The sequence below is a fragment of the Pleurodeles waltl genome, chromosome 3_2, assembly GCF_031143425.1.
Source record: "Pleurodeles waltl isolate 20211129_DDA chromosome 3_2, aPleWal1.hap1.20221129, whole genome shotgun sequence".
Taxonomy (NCBI): Eukaryota; Metazoa; Chordata; class Amphibia; order Caudata; family Salamandridae; genus Pleurodeles; species Pleurodeles waltl.
In genome coordinates this window covers 149,339,808-149,361,577 of record NC_090441.1, presented here as the reverse complement: position 1 = coordinate 149,361,577, position 21,770 = coordinate 149,339,808, and the positions used below count along the sequence as shown (strand labels likewise).

The 21,770-nt window shown below is 43.4% G+C and overlaps 1 protein-coding gene across 4 annotated transcripts in view; it reads left to right on the top strand.

Moving 5' to 3' along the window:
- The window catches only part of RAP1GAP2 (RAP1 GTPase activating protein 2), a 793,228-nt gene that overhangs the window by 574,453 nt on the left and 197,005 nt on the right, over nt 1–21,770 (top strand). For all 4 annotated transcript variants that reach the window (XM_069227007.1, XM_069227008.1, XM_069227009.1 and 1 more), the window contains 2 exons: nt 11,874–11,974; nt 18,563–18,692. In XM_069227007.1, coding sequence (XP_069083108.1) covers nt 11,874–11,974; nt 18,563–18,692 — 231 coding nt within the window. The remainder of the gene's footprint in view (nt 1–11,873; nt 11,975–18,562; nt 18,693–21,770) is intronic.

The window sequence follows — 21,770 nt, the reverse complement described above, 5'->3', positions numbered from 1 at the left end:
ACAGGAGAGGCTGCCTTCAAAGTTTTCGTCGGACGGGGTCAGGCAGATGTGTAATTTCGAGGTACAGCTGAGACTCTGAGGGAAAGTCTTTTCATACACCACTTGAGCATGCCATCTTAAAATATCCCAATGCTATACAGGAGGATTTTGGCAGGGGCGGAGTGATAATGTGGCACTCTAGGAGAGGCCAGGGGTGTCTGCCTTCTAGATCTACCCATCCAGGGATGTCTGGATTCTGGTACTTTCCACTCAACTTAAAAACCCTTGCACAAGGGAGATACTTTTGAGACAATACTGGACCTGGGAGCAAAAGTGGTGAAAAAATGCCCAGCTGGAAGGAGAAGCCACCTGATGCCACTGCAAAGATGGACTGAAGGGCTCAAGCTGGCCCAAGGACTAGGATGGGTCTCTGCATGGCCAGTGGTGCTGCCCTACTTATGCCTCCTGAGGAACATTTGGGGGAATGTACCTTTTACTTGGGACTTCTTTGTACTGACCCTTGACTCCACTGGGACATGAGTGCCATTCAAGTAGTCAGAAAGATGTGGGACCTAGGAAGGGAATGGGGCAGGGATGTTGATCAGCTTGCAGGCTGTGAAAGACGCAGCCCAAGGAGGAGAGAGAGCACCAAGAACCCAACCAGCGAACAGGTCTAGCAAGGAAATAGAAAAAACAGGTTCCCCAATGGCAATCACAGTAGGAGGCCTGAATAAAATGATCTTGGTGGCTTTGGCTGGTCACCAGGGGAAAATGAGCCCAAAACCAAACAAAACAGCCCTACAAGGCCAGAGAAAACAAATGACAAATCATGGTCTCAAGACAAAGAAAAAGTGCACACCTCAGCCATCAATTTCAAGTATTCCTCTGTGGTGGGCCAAGTCCTTGTGATTAGTGCAGCCTCTATTTTTTAATTTCCCCGAGGATGGGACATGCAGTGGATGCCCCATGGACCCCATTTTCTGGGGTTTAACACAATTGAAGATGGCCCAGAGAATCCCATCCCATCGGGACAAAGAGAAGAGGAAGGAGGAGGGCTTGCAGGGTGCTTCACCAATCTACATGCCTATGTCTTAAGGGACCGGTGCACACCAATCTGAGCCTCCCACCTTCGGTCAAAGTTGGCAAAAGGAACACTGAATCCGGCTCCCATCTGTGCTGATGCCAGAATATATTTGCTCCTGCGTGGCATCATGGGAGGGTGATGCACTGGCATGAAGCCGGCCGGGGCAATGCGGGCCTTGGGACTCTCCATCAGCCCCCAATCTTGGCACATCGGACGGCCAGGACACTTGGGTTCAAAAAAAGAAAAGTGGCATGAGGCCACAGAAGTCAAACACTTGTGGCGAAAAGTCCTTCATTCTATATTGGTTGCTTTGTTGTTAAAAATTCTTCTGAGTCCAGATTATACAAAGTGCTGTGGGGGCGCAAAGGGTACTTAACTTAACTATACTTAACACTTTTCAACCATTCTATTCATACCTGGCCACTGGTATCGCTCACAAACTAATATATCCCAGTTCCATGATGGTCAAGGTAGAATCAGTAGCAAATTGCACACCTGCCAACTATCGCACCCCATGTAGGCTGTGATTAGTGGGCATGCAATTTGGACCCACAACTGCAGCTCAAATGCAATCCGGGTCGTTTTATTTTTACATTCATATCTGTATCAATAGTTTGATTCATTCATTTACTGTTATCATAGACTATATTTAAAGCCAATACACGTGTTTTGTATGTTTCTATTCTCTTTATTAAAGCTTCTTTTGTGCCCAATGCATAATTGCTTTTATTGTTTTTTTTTGCCTTTCATTAGCTCACACTGTTGCATATATACCGGGGTAATATTCGGATACAACCATCTCCAATGGGTCTGTCCATGCAGACTAGGAGGAACTTGTTTTGCATACTCTCAGAACTGAAATTGTGTTAAATGACAGCTATTGCTCCTACAATAACACAATGCACACACCAGCCGCTTTAGTGTTAAAATCGTGCTGTTTTTTCTGCAGTATTATTAACGTTACAAAATGTAGCTTCTTCGTTCATTATTAATACTGATGCATGTTCAGCGCTACAGCAACATACAGTTGTTACAATAGATTCATTTTATTCTCAAAATAAATGAACATTAGAAATTCATACAAAAGTCACACCTGCGATCATTTGTTTCTCAGCACCGCATGGTATTAATGCTGCGATTCCCACTGCAGATTGAAACATATAAAACCATTACTTAAAATGAATTAAACATAAACATCACTAACAAATGTATGGAACAAACCCACATTTGGCGACACTAGTAATCAATTTAGGTGCACATAGCTGCAAATAAAAAAACAAAAAAACACATTAAAGGCACTACAAATAAGGTACATCTCTGCCTCAGGAGTCAGCATTCAGGTATTCTAGGGTCTTGTAAAGTGCTTCAGCGGCTTCACAGCAACTTCCAGGAGGAATTGGAATTAATGTTGTAAGAGCGATTAATGTAATACGTAAGCTAGGGGTTCTGGCCTGCATCAGGAATCGGAGGGCCTTATTTACGAGGCCGTAGCAGCACACTGCGCCACCGGAGCGTAATTTCTTTTGAGACTCCGGTGGCGCAGTGTGCCAGCCCATATTTACAAGGCCACGCAAGCCACGCGTTCCGTGGGTGTTGCTGTGGGTGTTACCACGCAACACCCTTGGAACCGGAAGGAATCTGACACATTCCCAGATTTGCAAGTCATTTATTGTAAATGAGGACCAGAGTACTTTCATTATAAATGTGTAATACAACCAGAATGGGTGGCAAAGAATAATGGACCTGAATGTTAAATCTGTCTTAAACCACAGAACAAACTTTATAAATCAAGCCTCCTAGTCTTAAAATTGACAACTGAGAAAAGATGTTGTTAAGATTGTCTTAAACCGGTACAAGACTTTCCTGATCCATACCTATTTTTACTGGCTTGGGACTGTCTTAAGTGTGGAGGATCCTTTGTAAACAAAATCTAAGAGTGGAAGTGGCCACAGGAGACCCTTTGTAAGCGAGATCTAAGGATGGAGGTGGCCACAGGGGACCCTTTGTAAGCGAGATCTAAGGATGGAGGTGGCCATAGGAGACCCTTTGTAAGCAAATTCTAGCGGTGGAGAGGGCCACCTGGGATCCTTTGGCCTCTGCTGGGCACCAGGAGGAAACTGGCATAGGGGGCTCCATAAAAGAAGAATTGCTGTTGCTGTAGGGCCATCCCTGGAAGAACCATCCTACCGAGCCCTTTGTGAGGAGGATTATCTGGCCACCCAGGCATTTTAATGCAATTTTCAAAGATGGTTTGACAACGACATCTCTGCTCCCCCTCCAGTCTCTCCAATTAGGTCACATTTTTGCGCTAATCTGTGACAAATTAGCGGATTCATGCGCATCAGCTGTAGTGTTCTGCACATCTCTGATAACTGAAACATTTCCATCAGGCCTGGGCCTGCAGAAGAGCTACTGAGGGAGAATTGGCCTCTTTCCTAATCTCATTTAGAGTGGGAAACATAGAAGAGGATGTGTTTTTTGCTATTAACCCTTTGGAAGGTTGCATGTAAGACTATCGTTAGCAAAAACATCATGTCCTAAATATTGTTTACAAAAATATTGCCCCATTATGTGTGTATGTTCTATTATTAACTCCAATTATGACAGTTTACAAATGATAGTTAGGACAAGATATTCCAGTCAGACACTATTTTGGTTTCGATATTCTGGTTGTGTTGATTTTGGACACTGGAATCTTCCCATCTGAGAACAGCAAGCATTGCATCAGTCATTTACTTGTGCCTTGCTGACTGGAATGCTCTCTGATCAAACAGAAAGAGAGTTGGCAGTATGCAACTTAGTGTGCTGTTTTTCAAAGCCACATTCACAGCCTAAACAAGCAACCTGTTGGGTCACAAAATCTTGCAAAGAAATTAGTTTTCTTAGCCCAAATTAGGTGCACAGCTGTTGTTTCTTTTTCTAAAGAGTATTTGTTGCATGTGCTGCAAACATATGCACCTCAGGTGTAGTAAAGACATATAGGCCCTCATTACAAGTTGAGTGGAATAGGGTACAGCATTTACCACACCATGGTGAGGCATTTATCAGCTGAGGTACACTTCTCCTTTTCTGAGTTTTCAACTTGGAAATGAGGCATAACATGCAGAATCGTTTTTAACACACCGAGGGCCACATGTACAAATATTTGGAATTGCGATTCCCTAATTGTGATTCCATGCGAGTCGCAATTAGGGGATCGAAATTCCAAATGTAAGAAACTCCACTTAGTTTCTTTTGCGATTCCCAATGGGTCGCAAATAGACCTGCCTCATTAATATTAATGAGGAAGGTCGCAATTTGCGACCCACTGGGAATCGCCAAAATCACAAGGATGGTGGCCTGCTGGTGTCAGCAGACCACCGTGTCTGTGATTGCTTTTAAATATAGCAATCTTTTTTTTAAATGCAGCCTATTTTCCTTAAAGGGAAACAGGCTGCGTTTAAAAAAAAAGTGAAACGTTTCAGTTTCGTTTTTTAAGAGTCAGTCTGCTCTTGAAAAACGTTTTAGCATGCATTCACAAAGGGGAAGGGATCCCTTAGGAACCCGTTCCACTTTGCTAATGGGTTAGCACCAATTTGAAATTGATGCTTAATGCGATTGTTTTACGACCGCATTCACTGTCACAGAACAATCATACATACCATTTAGATTCGGTATTAGGAAGGAACACACTGGACATGCCCCTTCCTAATACCGAATCTCAAAACCCAAAGTGCGATTCGGTAGCAAGTTACTGAATCGCAGTTTGGGCTTTGTACATCCCAAAAAGCATTTTTCTAGTCGCAAATGGGCCGATTCGCAGAATCGGCCCATTTGCGACTAGAAAAATGCTTTGTACATCTGGCCCTGGATTCCAATTGTGTGACCTTTTCATGTGAGCCTTTTTCTCTGGTAAATTTTGGCACATTTGATGTCCCGTAATCTGTGAGTGGAAAAATGTGCGGGTGTGAGCATTATCAGGCAAATCGTATTTCTGATCCCACGTCTTGTAACAAGGACCTTAGCAGAGATGCCGAACTCACACTTTCTTTGCAGTGGGACTGGATGTTGTGCTTATGAAAAGCGTGGAAAGAGAAGAGGGGTTGGAAAATTAAAGGAGATCAACGAGGAGTGAGGAATGACAGTGGGCCTGATTACAACCTTGGCGGATGGGATACTCCATCACAAACGACGGATATCCCGTCCGCCATATTACAAATTCCATTGTTGTCTATGGAACTTGTAAAACTGTGGGCAGAATATCCGTCACATTTGTGGAGGAGTATCTCAACAGCCGAGGTTGTAATTAGGCCCACTGTCCTAAAATGGATGCTGTGGCAAATTGAGGTTTTGAGTTACTTTGACAATGAGCCACAAGTTTCTCTACAATGGGATTTTTGTGCAGTTGTGCATGAAACATACATACATCGAACAGTGCATTTCTGGTCGTGTTGCTGCTGCTCAGGAATGACTGGAGACAATCGCATGTGTGTGGGACTTAGGCCTTCACTCTGGGCGCCAAAGGGCATGGATGCAGCTAATGTCATGGCATTTATTAAGTTGCAGTCCGTAGTTTGTCCCAGTCCAGGGTTCTGCAAAGTCGGTCCTGGAGAGCTGGATCCATGCCAGATTTTTAGCATATCCACATTTAGAAACAAGATGTTTCAGAAATCTACATTTTTCTAAATGTGGATATGCTAGAAATCTGGCATGGACCCAGCTCTCCAGGACCGACTTTGCAGAACCCTGCACCAGCCAGTCCCCTGTCCCAGACCCATCCCCCACTGCTAGTGGCCAGGAGAAGCTGGTGGGAAGCATCACTTGAGCATGGTGTGAGGGATCTGAATCTTCCTTGGTTTTTTGTTGTTTTATATGGCTGCTCTGTGACTGACTTCAGGGCAGATTCCTCTGCTTAATTAAGACAAATAGACTGATAATGCAAGGCTGCGCCCGGGTGAACGATTGGAGACAGTCTGTGCCTGTGAATTAATTGCTGGTGGCGGCTTGACAGAATCAGTGTAATTGCATGAATGAGTGCAGTATGACGCCTTGGCTAATGCCAGCTGCTGCTGTTCTCCTGCCTCCCATGTCCTCACAGGGGCTTGTGCATGGGTGGGGGATTCATGGTAACCGGGGGGGGGCTGGTTCCTTCAACCCCTCTGTTCCCGAGCTCCCCAGTACCACTTTATGTACCCTGACGACTGGGCCCCTCGATAATTCAGGCTTTTCTTCCTAATGTTCCCTCTTCTCCACACCCCACTCAGTCCCTATCGCCTGTAGCTGTAAACTGATGCCTTGTAGCGGTCTGAAGTCCTTGCGGTGAGCTATACATCACGGTGATTCAGTCACGCTCAGTGGTTGTCTCTGCAGGTGAATACATGTCCCCGTTTCATTTCTTCGTTTCCTAGGCCGGTTCATCAAAACCTGTTACCTCTTCCTCCTGCGCTGGTCTAAATGAAATGATTGATTCTTGCATTTTACGTCATTTATTGCTTCAACCTCTCTGAATATTGTTTCAACGTCCCTTGAAAATGTAAACCAGTCATGTCAATCTGTAATACGTTTTTTTAATAAGAAAGTAAATAAAAAACAAAGTGTGTGTGTGAGAGAAAGCTGTCACTGAGTAAATAACATGCACTGTTTTTTGTAAATAAGGTAGCGGTTTTGAATGCCATCCCTAACTCTTAACATACAAAAAATTACCTGTTGCTGAAAAATACATCAACATATTAATAAAAAAATTAAAAAAAGCAGTAGGCACATTGTTTGCTTGTGTTACCCAAGGTATGTGAGTGGTGTGTGTTAGGGCGCGCAGGTAGGGTGAAGGTGATGGCCAGTTCCTGGCCATTTTCACCTTCATCAGCAAACAATCCAGGGCCATCCCTATGTGTGTGTGTTTTGTTGCTGCTCTAACATGGACACCTGCAAATGTGAATATATCCTCCCCGGGGAAGAACCAAGAGGTAACCAAGGCATGACCCCACGTCATTCAGAGAGCACCTTCTATTCACGCATTCCCAATCGCAGCCCTCAAATTACAGTCACTGAGTAAATAAAATGCCATGAAATAATACATTGAAATTAAACTAAAAGAAAATATAGGGTAAAGCAGTGGTTCCCAGCGTGTGATCCGGGGACCCCTGGGATCCGTAACAATTTAGAAAGTTAAATAATATCAACAGATTAGGTCCCCATCTTTCAGTAATGACTCAGTGGTGGGTCCTGGAATTACAATAATGATCCATTGGGGGTCCCTAGGTTCCAGTAATTATAAAGTGGGGGGTCCACAGAAGTCAAAAGTTTGGGAACCACTGGGGTAATGGATTTATATGCCAATAATAACCCTTAATAGATAAACCCATTACCGTTTCTGAAAAACAGAATTCAGGCATATTATTGCCAGGAAAGTGGGGGGAGGTGATGGGCAGTATTTGGGTATTTTAACCTACAACAGCAAAAACCTCTAGGCCTGCCTCTGGTGTTTCTTCCTGTCCTAACATAGATAACCACCGTTTTGAAGATGTCCTGCCTGGTGAACAAGTAAGAATCAAGCATTGCATGGTCCCAGGACTTGCAGAGGTCATCTCCCGTTGATATATTGGTGGGGTGTTGCAGGGACGTAGAGCAAGCCCCTCCAGCCCCTGTGGACCCAACCCTTCAGGGGCCCCTCAACCACTGAGGGGGGCCCTATCCAACCCAATATCAATGAATAACCGTGAGTTAAAAGAGACCCAGGGGGCCCTCTTCACATTCTTCGGGGGGTGGGGAGACATTATTTTTCATTATGCCACTGAGGAAGGGGTACTTTCAAAATTCCTTAATGTACTTGCCTGAGGTTACATTTTCTAATCTATGCTGGCTCAGTGTTACAGTGAACAGAGAGCTCCACCTCATAGTGAGGGGTGGTTCATAGCAGCTGCCCACCTCAGAGGTGAAGTGGGAATTCTCGCATAGCAGCAACCGCTCTAGCATCGCGGGGCTGGAGGTCTGGGTCATAACGTGACCTACAGTCTTGTGTCTAAGGGTCTGATTACAAGTATGTCGATAAACTACAACCTGTGTGTAAACCCATGTTTATGCACGGATCGGAAATAGGAAGTAAAATAACTATTGGACGCGTTAAATACCTTAAGCTGTGTTAACTTTCAGCAGGTCAACCCAGTCAAAGCTTAACAGGGTAAATGTGTATAGTATTTACTGTACCATGAGGATTTCGGTGCATTAAACACCAAAACCTGCCTGTTACTCCTCAGAAGCTTGTATTAGGAGCTATTTACCACACCCCGTGGCACAGTTATTTATCAGGTGAGCTGAATAGCGCCTACACTCATAATCAGGGCCTATGTTTGGTGATCTTGAGGAGAAGCAAAACTGGAAAAGAGATTTTGACTCCAGTTGTTTCAGTCAGTTCAAGTAACATAGCATATAATGACTGGAACAGGAGGAAGCCCAGGCCCAGCAGCTGGTGTCCTTTCTAGACTAAGATAGACATAGCTTCCATCAAGAACGCGTTTTGTACTAACATAACAGGCCATCATGTCTCCTGATTGGCTCTGTGCTTGCCAGAGAAAACCTTTCAGCCCAATCAGGAGTCAGTACACAGGAAACACTATCTTCATGCAGAATCCCATTAGAACTTCATAAGGACTTTTCTGTACATTACTGTACTGGATTTGCACACAGATTTTTGCACCAACCTCTAAACATACACCTCTGCTGCAATTATTTTAACTTGTAAAACCCTTTCCTAAGATGGGCTTGCATCTTGCTTGTGTGGCTGGTTGCATTTTGCACAATGTGCCTTTGTACGCATCCTCCATGTCGTCTTGGGTGATAGCTTGATGGTTTCTGCCTCCCCTTAATGCAAATTGTAATCAGAGTGTGTACTTTAAATGTGTGCTTTGGAGCAGTCACTCCATGCACTGTGCAATGCCTGGCAATGGACAAACTAGACAGATTCAGCGTGAAATTAACAAAAGTGTGCATCAGAATTGCACTCTGTAATTTCAGTCGTGAATTAGTAAGAGCAAATTCACCATGAAGAACAGTTTGAAAATCAAGGGAGTGAGACAAATCTTTTTTTCAAGGCCTTTAATAGCCCTGACTGACAGCATGACTCATGGAGCAGAGCACAGTGGTATATAAAGGCCTCCACCAGCTAATAAACCATTGTGATACTCCCTACAGGGCAACTACCACTGTAGCCTGATTATCAGTAGGACCTATAAAAGCTGTAGTTTGTCAGATGCAATATTTCTTGCATATTCTTCTTTTTTTGGGGGCGGGACTAGCTTGAAGATTTTAGTGCTTACGCCATCAAGACCCGCATGTGACCCAGTGTTAAATTCCGGCAGATCAGGCTAGCCCACATTTACCAAAGGGTGTGTTCTTTACCTCACCTGTTGGTTACCGGAGGCAATATACATGCCCCCACTTGTAATTGGCATCCCTGCCAAAACAGAAGTTTGCACAGTAATCTCAGCGTATCTTGCCGCATGTAATCCAGCATCTCTAATACTGCTCTACCCTGGAGTACTGTCTGCTGTGCCAAAAATGTGCTACCATATTGCCCATGCCATACTACTCTTGACACTAACCGATATTTATACATTTATATTTGTAAATATGAAGATTTCTATAGGGAGTACACGTCCCAGCGAGCGCATTATAGAAGATTGCTGTATTGCAGACATAAACTGTAAACACAAAGCGTGAAAAACCGAGGCCACATCGAGAGTGAACAATATATTAAAAGAAAATATATAAAGCACGATTGTTGGGTTACATACAAATTGAAAAACGATCTTCCATCCACTGTTGTCTGGTTCAGCCATGCTTGCGGCTGGCAGGAGCACTGCAGGTAGGAAATGGGCAAAATAATTCCTTGGCTTATTCTAACTATTGCTGCAGAATCAGGAGGAGGGGCACAGTGGTGACACTGGCATTGCCAAATCAAAGGTAGTGTCAACGCCCCTGGCAGCTGGGACTCAGGTGGAATCCCACACAAGGTACCACAGACACATACTAGGCCACGAAGGGAAATGCCCAAGAATGGTGACAGTGTTGTCTATCACTCCCGGACCACTGTAGTAGCTTTTCCGAAATATGCAAATGTCGTGTGGAAATGATTTTTGAAAATGAATGACTTTAATAATGCATGGAGTCGTAACCGATTAATTATTGATTTGCACTTGAAACAAATTTGCTTTGTCATTTGGAAGTATGATTAATACTGCGAAGTTGTTATGATGTGCCAGCCACCATTTATTCTAAAATGGATGCAGTTTTTTGTTTTTGCTCCTTTGCTGATCTTGCTCCTGCTCATTCACCCCTCCGAATCAGTGTCCCACTGCAAGGCGCTTTTCTCCACTCTTTTCACACGAACATCAAGACCTCAAAGATTCATAGATGTACAACTGTGTTGGGAATGGTGTATTGTGAATGAGACTTCCATCATGTACTCAAGGTGTAATTTTCAAGGACTTCCACTGGAAGTTCCATTGTAGGCCTGTTGGGTCTATGAACTATTGTTTAAGAAATGCTTCATTTTGTGTTGACTATCTCTGGAGTGTGGTTGCTGCGGGAGCAGGTGGGAGATTTTTCTTACCTTACGAATGGGTGAGTAGTAAAGAGTTGGAAAATTATATTGCTGTTTCTGATTTGCCAATGTGACCCTAACCATGATCATACCATGCTGCATTTCTATAATCTATTAATAGCTTGTGTGAATTGTGTTTGAAAACTCTCCGGTTTTTTAGAGTTGCCTCAGGTGCTGCTGGGTGACTTTTCATTCTTTTTGCCTGAGACTATGTCAATTTTGTCTTAGATTTTTTCTCTGAGATGCTGTCAGTACTCTTTATGAGGTATGCATTAGTTCACTGTACCACATTTATTAATATTTTTGTAATAAATCAGTTTTGGCCCTATGTTTGATTAGAATTCAGTTAATGGTGCTTTCACGTTTTACTCTGCTAATTTTTTTTTTTTTTTGATGACGAGTGTTTAAAAACCAGATCATTTAGAGACTTTGGAGCCAATTTGATTAGCTAAAAATTGGGGCGTACAAAATCATTGGCGTTCAGGTGATTATTGGGGTTCAGCTCCCATATTACCAATACATACATGCATGCAAATATGGGAAGTCCAACTAAAATTTCTCTTCCTGTTGTGCTGTCATACCTGAGTTCTCCAGGCATGTGGGTGGGAAGGACCTGCTTAAAGACTCACCAGATGATCATGCCTTCTCCGTCTGGTAGAACTGGAGAACAGCAAGGGCCATGGCACCTCCAAAATGAGGAGGATTGACTAGGAGGGACCTTGATGGACAATGGAGAATCTTGGGAAGAAGCTTTGCTTCCAAACAAGTCTCAGTACAATATAATTGTGAGTTACTTGCACATTCATAAATTGCTGTCACCCACAAATGTTCAACATGCTTGGCAGAAGGTGGGGGCACCTGTTTGCAAGCAGGCATACTGTGAAGGATTATACATAAACACTTCCACAAGGTATCCCTACTTTCTCATCTAGATTTTATTAGGCCATTGTTCAAGAACGATTCTGCCATGGGGCACATTAGAAAGTGTTACAAATTTGTCCAAAGACTGAAGAAAAGGGAGTGATTTCTGATTCACAATGTGGAGAGAAATTGAGAAAAACCCAGACACAAAATTTGCAAATGTTTTGCATTGTTTCAAACTTCAGTTGTATGTGGCCCACACCATTTGAGCGCTAAAGTAGTGTTTTTGGATGGAAGACCTCCTCATTCAATCTTTATCATCAGGAAAGCAAATTACATTATTAAGTGTCTTAACTTTATTTTATTTTCCAGACCTCTGAAGAAGAGCTCTTTGGAAACAACGAAGAAAGCCCATCATTCAAAGCCTTCTTGAATCTGCTGGGAGATACGGTGCTCCTGCAGGACTTCAAGGGGTGGGTGAGACATACAAACTGTGCGGCTGAATTTAAGTGTGGTTGGAGTGGTGTGCACCAAGACCGGTGCTATATGCATCGTGAAGTGTTTTGTGGGTAAAGCAGCACCGAACCATTGTAAGATGGTAAAATTAAAAGCCAATATGGTTGAGGGAAATTCAACCACTTGTCAAGCTGTGACATCTGATACACATTATCATTATGTGTTATGGTGTCTTCTGTTATTGGTATTTGCTTGCCATCAGTGTGGAATCATAATGCTATCAGAGGTTCCAAGGTGTCCACCAAAGTTTTCATCAAAGTATGGAGCTGCTTTGTTTTGTGATGCTCGTATTGGACATAGGCATATGGCCAGTAGATTGTGTGGGAATGCCTTATCTGTGAGCTGTGGGTATTTGATTGAGTGCCTAAAAAGTATGGCTGGGACATTTTACGTATTTACGATTCATCCACTAGGCTTGACCCAACCTGGTAACCTAGCAGCTTAAGATAGTCCAACGCGGTGCTGCTGGTCACATGACATGGTTAGTCTGCATTGGAATCATATGCATCATAAAGTTGTTGTATTTTGGTCTGTCAGTGCCTTCTACACTTGTTGCAGCCCATGTAGCCAATTGTGAAAAGCCTGTGTGGTGTACGTAGGAGGACAGACGCCAGTTTTATAAAGATCAGAGTGAATCCTGATGCTAAGCTTGGTAACCCTTGAGGAATGTTATGTATGTCAATGTGCATCAAAATCAGATTTAACTTCCAGGTAATTGAGACTTCCAGTACCAGGATCTGTACGGAGACTAGTCTTACATTTTTATCTGTGTTGTTTTAAAAGATAGGTAGTCCTTATTAGCTGTTGCTATGGCACTCCTTTTTAACGGTGCAAGAGGTGTGAGCTCTGAAAGAGCTAAATAACTGTGAGATCTTAGGAGTTATACACTTAGCAGTGGAATCCCCACCCCATCTTTCAGAGATGAACCACCCTAAACAAAAAATCAAAGAAATATGGCACAAAATAAGGTCACATTGGATAAAGTATTGTTGTTGAAACAGGCAACACTGCAGCAGATAGAACTCAATGACTCCAAGAAAAAGAATAATGCAACCTTGGGGGCTAAATAGGGGAAGCGGACTCTGTGCATTGTGTATAAGTTGGTAGTGTCCAAACTATCTATCTCAAAGGACCTCCACCCCATATTCATGGCAAATTGGATACTTGGACCAATGGTTATACCTTGCACATGGTCACACTTCCCTGTGGTATGGGAACAAGGTACCCCCACACCCATTCAACAGGAAGTGTGGCCCTGACGTGAGTCAGAGCCCACAGCATAAAATGCACAGATTTGATAACGGATAATGGATAAGACGAGAAGGAGTGTTTGTCAGGCATCATCAGTGGGCAGGGGCAAGCCAGTAAATAATGAAGGCAGACCTTCACTGCGGTTGAGGCTGTGTGAATGCAGCAGAGATTGCGGTTGCTTGAAGACTGTGAGACTGCTTGAAGAAGGGTTGTGGCAGCCATCGAATAAGAGATAGACTCCAAACTTAAGCTGGTGTGCTGGCACACCAGAACCATTGATGATGGAGTGCTTCAGCTGTAAATGAACCATGGTGGGGCTTATATAAGTGGCAGTCACTCTGCACATCTCTAGGTCTTCTTGCCACAATGAATAATGAATGAATGTGGTTTGCCGCAGTCTCATACGATCAATCTTGTCCTCAAAAGAAGCCTTGACTAGTTTTTAACATACCACACCAACATATTTGCTTTGCACTATGTTTTGTAATGTTATGCACACAAAATACTTTATTGGGTGCCCCTTGTTGACTGGTTTATATATTGAGGACATTATATAGCAAACCCTGGGTTCAAATCAAGTACCCAGGTAGTAAGGAGCCATCAGTGTCACAATATAGTGCCTTAAGTGTGAGAAATGCCTGCATTCTCGCAGGACTCCTCTTTAGTTTTGGCCTTAGTAATTTTTTGAGGTATTTTGGAGGGTGAAGCCTATTTTCCTAAGGCTGAGAAGTGAAATAGTTCCAGCTCTGTTTTGGCATATGGTTTGTTTATGCTGGATGCTACACCAGTAGGGCTACCGTGAAGAGTGTTTTAACTAAAGATTGATGCTGATTTGAATGATGCTGCAGTTAATTTAAAGAAATTATAGATTATGTTTTCAATTGTTAGTATGTTTTTTGGGGCTGGAAATAAGAACCAGTGGAGTGGAAGTTGTAATCAGATCTCAAGGTAGTGAGGCAGTGCTGTCACAGGGTTACCCAGGGAGATGTTGTGGGCTAGAAACTCAGAACCCAACCCACAAACCCAGTATGTTTTCTTTGAAAGTGAAACACAAAATTACAAATATGTACAAGACGCAGACGGAGAAATCGGTAGCAACACCCTCTAAAGAGCCTTGCAAACTAGTGGGGCACAATATGGAAGCCAAACAACCTGCTAATTACAGACTAAGGACCTGGTTCCGATCTTGGCGGATGGAATACTCCATCACAAACGTCACGGATATTCCATCCGGCGTAATACGATCTCCATAGGATATAATGGATTTGTAATACAGCGCATGGGATATCAGTCAGATTTGTGACTGTGTAAAGGCCCCTTTAATGGTGAGTGCATCAGCAGACAGTATCCCATTGAATCCCCCATACATGCCGTGCACAGATGCCAGGTCCAGTCAGACACCAGTCCTCCTCGCTCAGCAGGTACATGTACACCTGTGGGTACAAGTGCTATACCATAACCTCACAAAGCCTTTTACCCAAGTTGCACAGCAGCTAACCTCATTTTAATAGGTGGGCACTGGTGGTCACAGTTCAAAACCATTGAAAACCGAAGCTTACATTGAGAGAGATGCTATTTGGAAGACTTTCTCAATGCAGGGGTGTAAGACGAGAGCTCCAAAAGCCGACATAAGCTGGGAATTCTTACGGTTGGCTTCAGGCTTGACCAGATTTTACGGGCAATTTAATCAAAACTTGCCTTTGGCCTTCTGAGAAGGCAAGTGCTGCAAAGGTCCTTCAAGTCCATATTCATGGTCAGCTGTGTGGCTCTTTGAGATGCATTATGATTCAAGGCCAGGTTGAGGTGACACATGCTTCGGTTAGGGAACTCCTTTCCATACAAGTCAGTCTAACTAGAATGTGCTCTGACATATGTCTGGGGTGATGCCAATGGAGCGTTTTATGCATTTCCAGCAGCAACTTTCCCAGGCAGTTTCATACAGGTAGTTTCAGATGCCTTACTGTCACTTGTAGGGCAGAACAAGCAAAAGACAGTCTGAACTGGAAAAATATTTATAGTTCTAATGAAGTTCTCTAGCGTTTGAATATGTGGGATGCATTTTTTTAATTAATGTTTTACACTTTGTCAGTATGTAGTATAGATGCTGATCCAATGTATTTATGAAAAAGGCATAATATTTATTTACTTAAATAAATAGGTTATTAAAGGCTTTTATCACACAGAAACACAGCTGTGCCTGGAGCCCTAGTATAAGGTCCTAAATGCAGGATAGATTTGGCAAGCTTCCTTTTTTGGATATAAGAGGTGCGAGGTTCTGGGATACATTTGTCATAGATGTTGTCAGGAAGGTTAAACTCACACCATGTCACTTTGGATAGCAGTGCGCCCGCCCAGGAAAGGGTTACACTAGTTCTCCAATCGATTGCTGCCTTTGAATGTGACAAAGCTCATCGCTTGCAGGCTCTTGATAGAAGATTCATGCACTTTACCAACTTCTTGAATAAGGCCCTTTTCTTGGTGAAAAGGGGTCAGTGATTAGAATAAACCATGGGACACTTTATTCAGTAAATAGATTGTCCTTTGATTGTAATGAGAGATGCAGCTATTGTGCTAAAACTTGCTGTGTGTTGCATTTTTGAGTGTGAGTTATTTTTTGTGGTTTTGTATGATTTTTTTTGTGTGAATTCGAATGTGTCTCGATTATGTATTAAGTGCATCCTTCAGTTTGAAAAAGTCCAGCCAATACATATGGCATTATGGACGTCAATTCACCGAAATGCCAGGGGTGGCGAAAGTGACACCACACTCCCTTTGATCCTCACTTTCACTTACACACACTTATACACACACAAATTCACACTAACATACACTCTGTCTCACGTAAACACACTCTTACTCGCAAGCAAGCACAAAACTTACATTTAAAAACATGTTTTACTTATCCCAGCTGCCATGTAAGGGCGAAATCCAGCTAACTGTACTTCATTTATATTATTAATTAATAGTGAATAATATATTATTATTCACTATTAGTGTGATAGAGTGGAGCCCCAGCTGACTTCCATAAGGACGTGCTGGCACTGTGTTCCTGGCACTGAATTTGCCACCTCTGAGGCCAGGAGTCGCAAAGGCAGTGCCAGGGCAGCAAGTGGCAAGCCAGGGGGACCCCTGGTAACCTCTAAATTACGTGCATGGCTGGCATACGGATTCTCCCCGTTGGCAGAGGAGGAGGGGAGCGTGGTGGGAGAGTGGGGAAGGGGGTGATGGCACAGAAGGTCCTTTCCCCAGAATCCCTAAAGTAGTCACAATAGTAGGGCATGTCTGTCACCTGTGTGCCAGCAGCCATTCTCCTTCTGAGAACCATCCTTCTACTCCAGCCCCTGGGCCCATATTTATACTTTTTTAGAGCCGCATTTGTGTCCTTTTGTGACGCACAAGCGGCGCAAACTTACAAAATACAATTGCATTTTGTAAGTTTGTGCCGCTTTTGCGTCAGAAAGAGGCGCAAACGCGGCGCTAAAAAAGTATAAATATGGGCCATAGTGTGTTCAGTTGCAGAGTCCCTGGGCGCTGTTCCTACTCTTGTATTGTTCCATGATTGTTGGTGTATCTCTGCATTTTTTTTTCTTTATTGTCAGTGGCTGTCCATGCATCTTCATATAGTGGTGTTTATTTATCACTCATTGTCTCAATATACTTCTCAGTTCCAGTCTTTTGTCATATATCCATCAGTTGCGTCCTTTATGCTTTATTCTCCTTAGTCCAGGCACCTCCTCCTGTTTTCTTTGTATCTGTCTACTCTGTTTGATGTCACTAAGCTGATGATTGTTTCTCCCAAGTTCTTGTAATGTACCTTTGTGTACTCTCTGTGTCCAGTATCAATCGATTGCTTATGTTTATTGTTTCATACAAATACTTCAAAAAGCAAGGTTTTATTTGTTCCTCTGTTCTCTGCTTCTCATATGTCATCCAGATTTGTCAGTGTACTCTGTATCCACATCATTTATCTCTTTCTTTTTAAACTTTGTAAAGTTTTCACCCCACCCATGTCCACCCTATAGTCCTCTACTTGTATCTGTGCACTCTCTGTGTCCCTTGACATTTTTATTCGGCTTCCCCTACGTAAAGATTCTTAGCATCTTATATGTATAAATTTGTACTCTGTGCTCTTTGTCACTCAGTTGTTTCTTTTTATGCCGCTGTGGGATTCTCCCATCTCTTTTTCCTGTATCTGTGTACTTGCGCGGCAATTAATTTGTTCTTTTCATTCGGTTTCATCTCCATCCTTCCCCCACCATATGTATTTGTTCCTCTGTACTCTGCTCCCCATCCCATGCATTTGTTTTTTTACGTGCAATCTCCCCACATGATTCACTTCAGTCTTTTATCAGTTGCCTCTGTGATCCAGGCTGCTCAGTTGTTTCTGTTAATGCTATTCCCCTCATATTCTTCTAGAACAGTATTTTATTTGCAGTCTTTGCAGTCGGTGGCCCTTGGCCCTCAGTTGTTTGCTGTTGATGCCTTTTCTTCCATGCAATCCCCCCAAAGTACTTTATGTGTGTCTGTGCACCCTGAACAGGGCCAGCTTTAATGCTGGTGGCGCCCAATGCGACAGTGTTTGTTGGCCCACATAGTCCCTGTATACCACCCTCCAACAGTGCTCCTCAAGTCTCCATAACCAATTTCTCTCACATGCATTTCTTTTGTTTTATAGCGCTACTCCCACCAGTGTTGGGTTTGACAGCCCTTTGCATCACACACACACACAACACACACACACACACACACATATTCCCTTTCTCAGTAATCGTGTATCTATACATGTATTGCTTTTGTGCTACTGCACAAGAGCAAAAAAATAAACCATAAAAATAAAAAAAAGTCTCTCTCCAGTGCTTGTTAGGCTACACTCCTCATGGCCCTGTGCATGCTCCCTGTCTTTCTGTATGCAGATAGTTTCTCCATGCTCATTGACCACAAGATGATAACCTGTCTTCTCCATTGTACAGTGGTTTCTTTTATTGCAGGTGTTTTTTGACCCCGGCAGATGTTTTCAGCTGTTGCCTAGTTTATTTGCACACACATGGCCTTGTTTCTCAGTTGTTTATGTGCATTTGGGCCCACCTGTGTTCTCTCTCAGTAGGAGTGGTCCCGGCTGGGCGTGTGTTTGGCCTCTTTTCTACAGGTAGATCCTTCACGCGCCATTTACCTGTCCCCTCGTCTGTCCTTTGGCACTGGTACCCGCCCTCTAGCTGGTAACGCGTCTGTTTCGTTATCTCGGGCATAGGCTGTAACAGTATTCTCCTGTTAATCCCCTCTTCTGTTTGGTTTAGTTTTCGAGGAGGACTGGATGTGTCTCATGGTCAAACAGGCACGGAGTCCGTGTACACAGTGTTCCGGGACAGGGAGATTATGTTCCACGTCTCCACGAAGTTGCCATTCACGGAAGGAGATGCCCAGCAGGTAAAATGATCTTTAGGGGATCATTGAAAACCATTTATTTCATGCTTGAATGTAATGTTTTTTCATGAGCATACCTCTGTAATTAATGTCTGATTCGCTTTATGGCCTTGGCCCACAAACAATAATTAATACACTGCCTAAATATGTTGCTAGTTACAAGATTCAGCTGACCTAATAGTTCTCTTTGGAACGAACAGAACCTTCAAGGTAGCCTTTTTAATTTCTTTTTAATTTACTTTTTGTTATTATATACATGTGATATTGCTTCGCCATAGTTATTCTGTTTACTCATTCAGCTTTTTCTACTAAGGGAACTGATGCCATGGATTGCACACAATTATGTCTGTTTTCCATTTTTCCCAGTCTTTTTTTTGTCGTGTTTCCCACAGACAACTAGAACTCAAATGTTATACAATATACACGTCTTTCACGTAGACACAATAAACCTGATTCACAAAGTCCAGGGTATTGTGTAATAAATTGTGTTTGTCAGTTGAGGAGGGGGGTAAGTATCCACCTCAAGTAATAATCCCAATCCTTGGGATGGTGAACCACTACAGTCACTAATTAAACCATTGGGCTTCATTTACAGGCTATGCATAAAGTATTTATGCATTACTAAAACAGTAATAAAGTTGAAATGTAAAACAATTAAAATGCCCCAAAATAGAAACATAGAGTAACATTTAATAAACAAAACAACACCAAAATGAAAAAAATCCAATAAGGGAACAGGAGATATGAATTTGTAAATGTTTTAAATAGCAATAACACCAAGAAGCACAAAGTGCTAATAATTGGCTATGGTCGCGGTAGAATAAAACCTGGACAAAATTTGACGCTGACCGCGATGGAGCGTGGGTCAGATACACTAATCAGATTACTCTTGGCCAAAGATGTTTCTTTTTTGTGTTTTAGTAGTAACATAGGGCCAAACTGGCCTATGAATACAAAGAGGAGGATTACCAATAGAATTCCTGCATTGACCACAAATACAGTAACAGAACCACATGCACAGATGATTCCGCACCACCTCCCTCCAAACCCCACATCACTGGGCTGCACCCAATATAGCAAGTATTTCATTACAGCGAGGTTGGCCTCTGTCTATTGATTGATAAGCCTGTATTTCAGTATTTAACAGGGAAGTCGGGATTCAAACGGGTTCAAGAACTATTCCCCAAGAATCAGCCCAGAGCTGCCACACCTTAGGGTGTTTCTGGGGGCAGCCCCTAGCTTGGTAAACAGCAATCTCGAGGCCAGTACAATGGTCAAGCCCTTTCTTACAAACACTAAGTAATGGGGGTGTTTGCCTTCCATATCACAATATCTCTTTTTGTTAGTGTGAGTCCCAAGAAGAGCATGTGTCATATATAGCAGTTGCCATCAATGCCCTCTGTGCTATGGAGGAGGAGCACTTTGGGATCTAGTGGGATAACCCAGGAGAGAACCTCCCTGAGGCAAGACGTAACGCTCCGCCTACAGGTCGCTGTGCAGCTCCATACTGTGTGAAGGAAAGTTCCTTCCTCCTCATCACAGTGTAAACACATCAGGGAGGCTATCATGCCTATATGCCATAGGCGATGTTGGGTGAAGTATGCTCTGTGGAGATATTTATATTAAATCAACCTGAGGTGGGCAGGTATCGCCGCTGCTCGTGGGGCCCCACAAGGCATCTGTCCAGTCATTGTCATCTAGGGTGTCTATAACATCTACCCTCGACTGCCGTAATGCTGGTAATGTGGTAGAGCTGTGTGTGATCAAGGGTTGATATATTTTTGCAATCTTGTGGGCACCCATATCTCCTGTCAGGAGTCTCCCTTTTAGAGGGCTAAATTTAGGCAACTCCTGCAGATCTTTGATATGGAGAAAGGGTATGGCGAAAGCGTAGATATTAATAAAATTAGCTACAGTGGAGTTGATATTCCGCTTGCATCTCCTGGAATGATTTAAGAATTGTGCTGTGTAGGACATGACCAAGCGTGGATATTCCTATACAATTCCACTTCTGGAAACCATTTAAATGGGCTACCTGGTGTAGGGGGGGTGCCATGCCACAGAGGTGTTCAGTATGTCAGTTTCCCCGACCAACCCATCTGTCTGAGGGACTGCCTCCAGGTGTCAATAACTTCCTGAGTTGCTGGGGGTAGCAAACCTATCTTCTTGTTACTGTATCGATAATCTAGCAAGGAAGAGTCAGCCAACACCCACCATTCCAGAGCGTATGCTGGGTGGCTCTGAATGCCATGCAACCAGTCGTTGATCGCCTGTAGATGGGATGCAGCATAGTAAGACTACATCCACGGCAGCAATTCCTCCAGAATATGTGGACTGAAAGCATGTGCGAAGGGTGACACGTCGCGCCTCCTCCTCATATGAACCCTAGCAGAATGGTGTTAAGCTTCCCGAACCATGGGCCAGATGTAGCAAATTGGCAATTTGCGACTTGCAAATTGCGAGTCCCTGCGACTCACAATTTGCAAGTCGCAAATTGCTATGCAGTACGGTGTCTCAGACACCGACTGCAACTCGCAATGGGGTCGCAATGACCCACCTCATGAATATTCATGAGGTGGGTCGCAAATTGCGGCCCCATAGTGAGTATAGGCACTCGCTAACATGGAGGCCTGCTGACGTCAGCAGACCTCCATGTTCGTGACCTGCTTTTCAATAAAGCAGTATTTTTTTTTTTAAGTGTAGCCCGTTTTCCTAACAGGAAAACGAGCTGCACTTAAATAAAAACCGAAACCTTTTGTTTCGGTATTTTTTCAGGGCAGGGAGTGGTCCCTTGGACCACTCCCTGCCCTGAAAAAATATTTTTGGGTCCAGTCACAAACTGGAAGGGGTCCCATGGGGACCCCTTCCAATTTGCGAGTGGGTTACCATCCACTTGAAGTGGATGGTAACTGCGATGCCATTTGCGACCACGTACGCGGTCGCAAATGGTATTGCATCCCAATGCGACTCGCAAATAGGAAGGGAACACCCCTTCCTATTTGCGAGTCGGAAATGCATATTGCGAGTCGGTAACGACTCGCAATATGCATTTCTGCATTGGGAAACGCGTTTAGCGAGTCG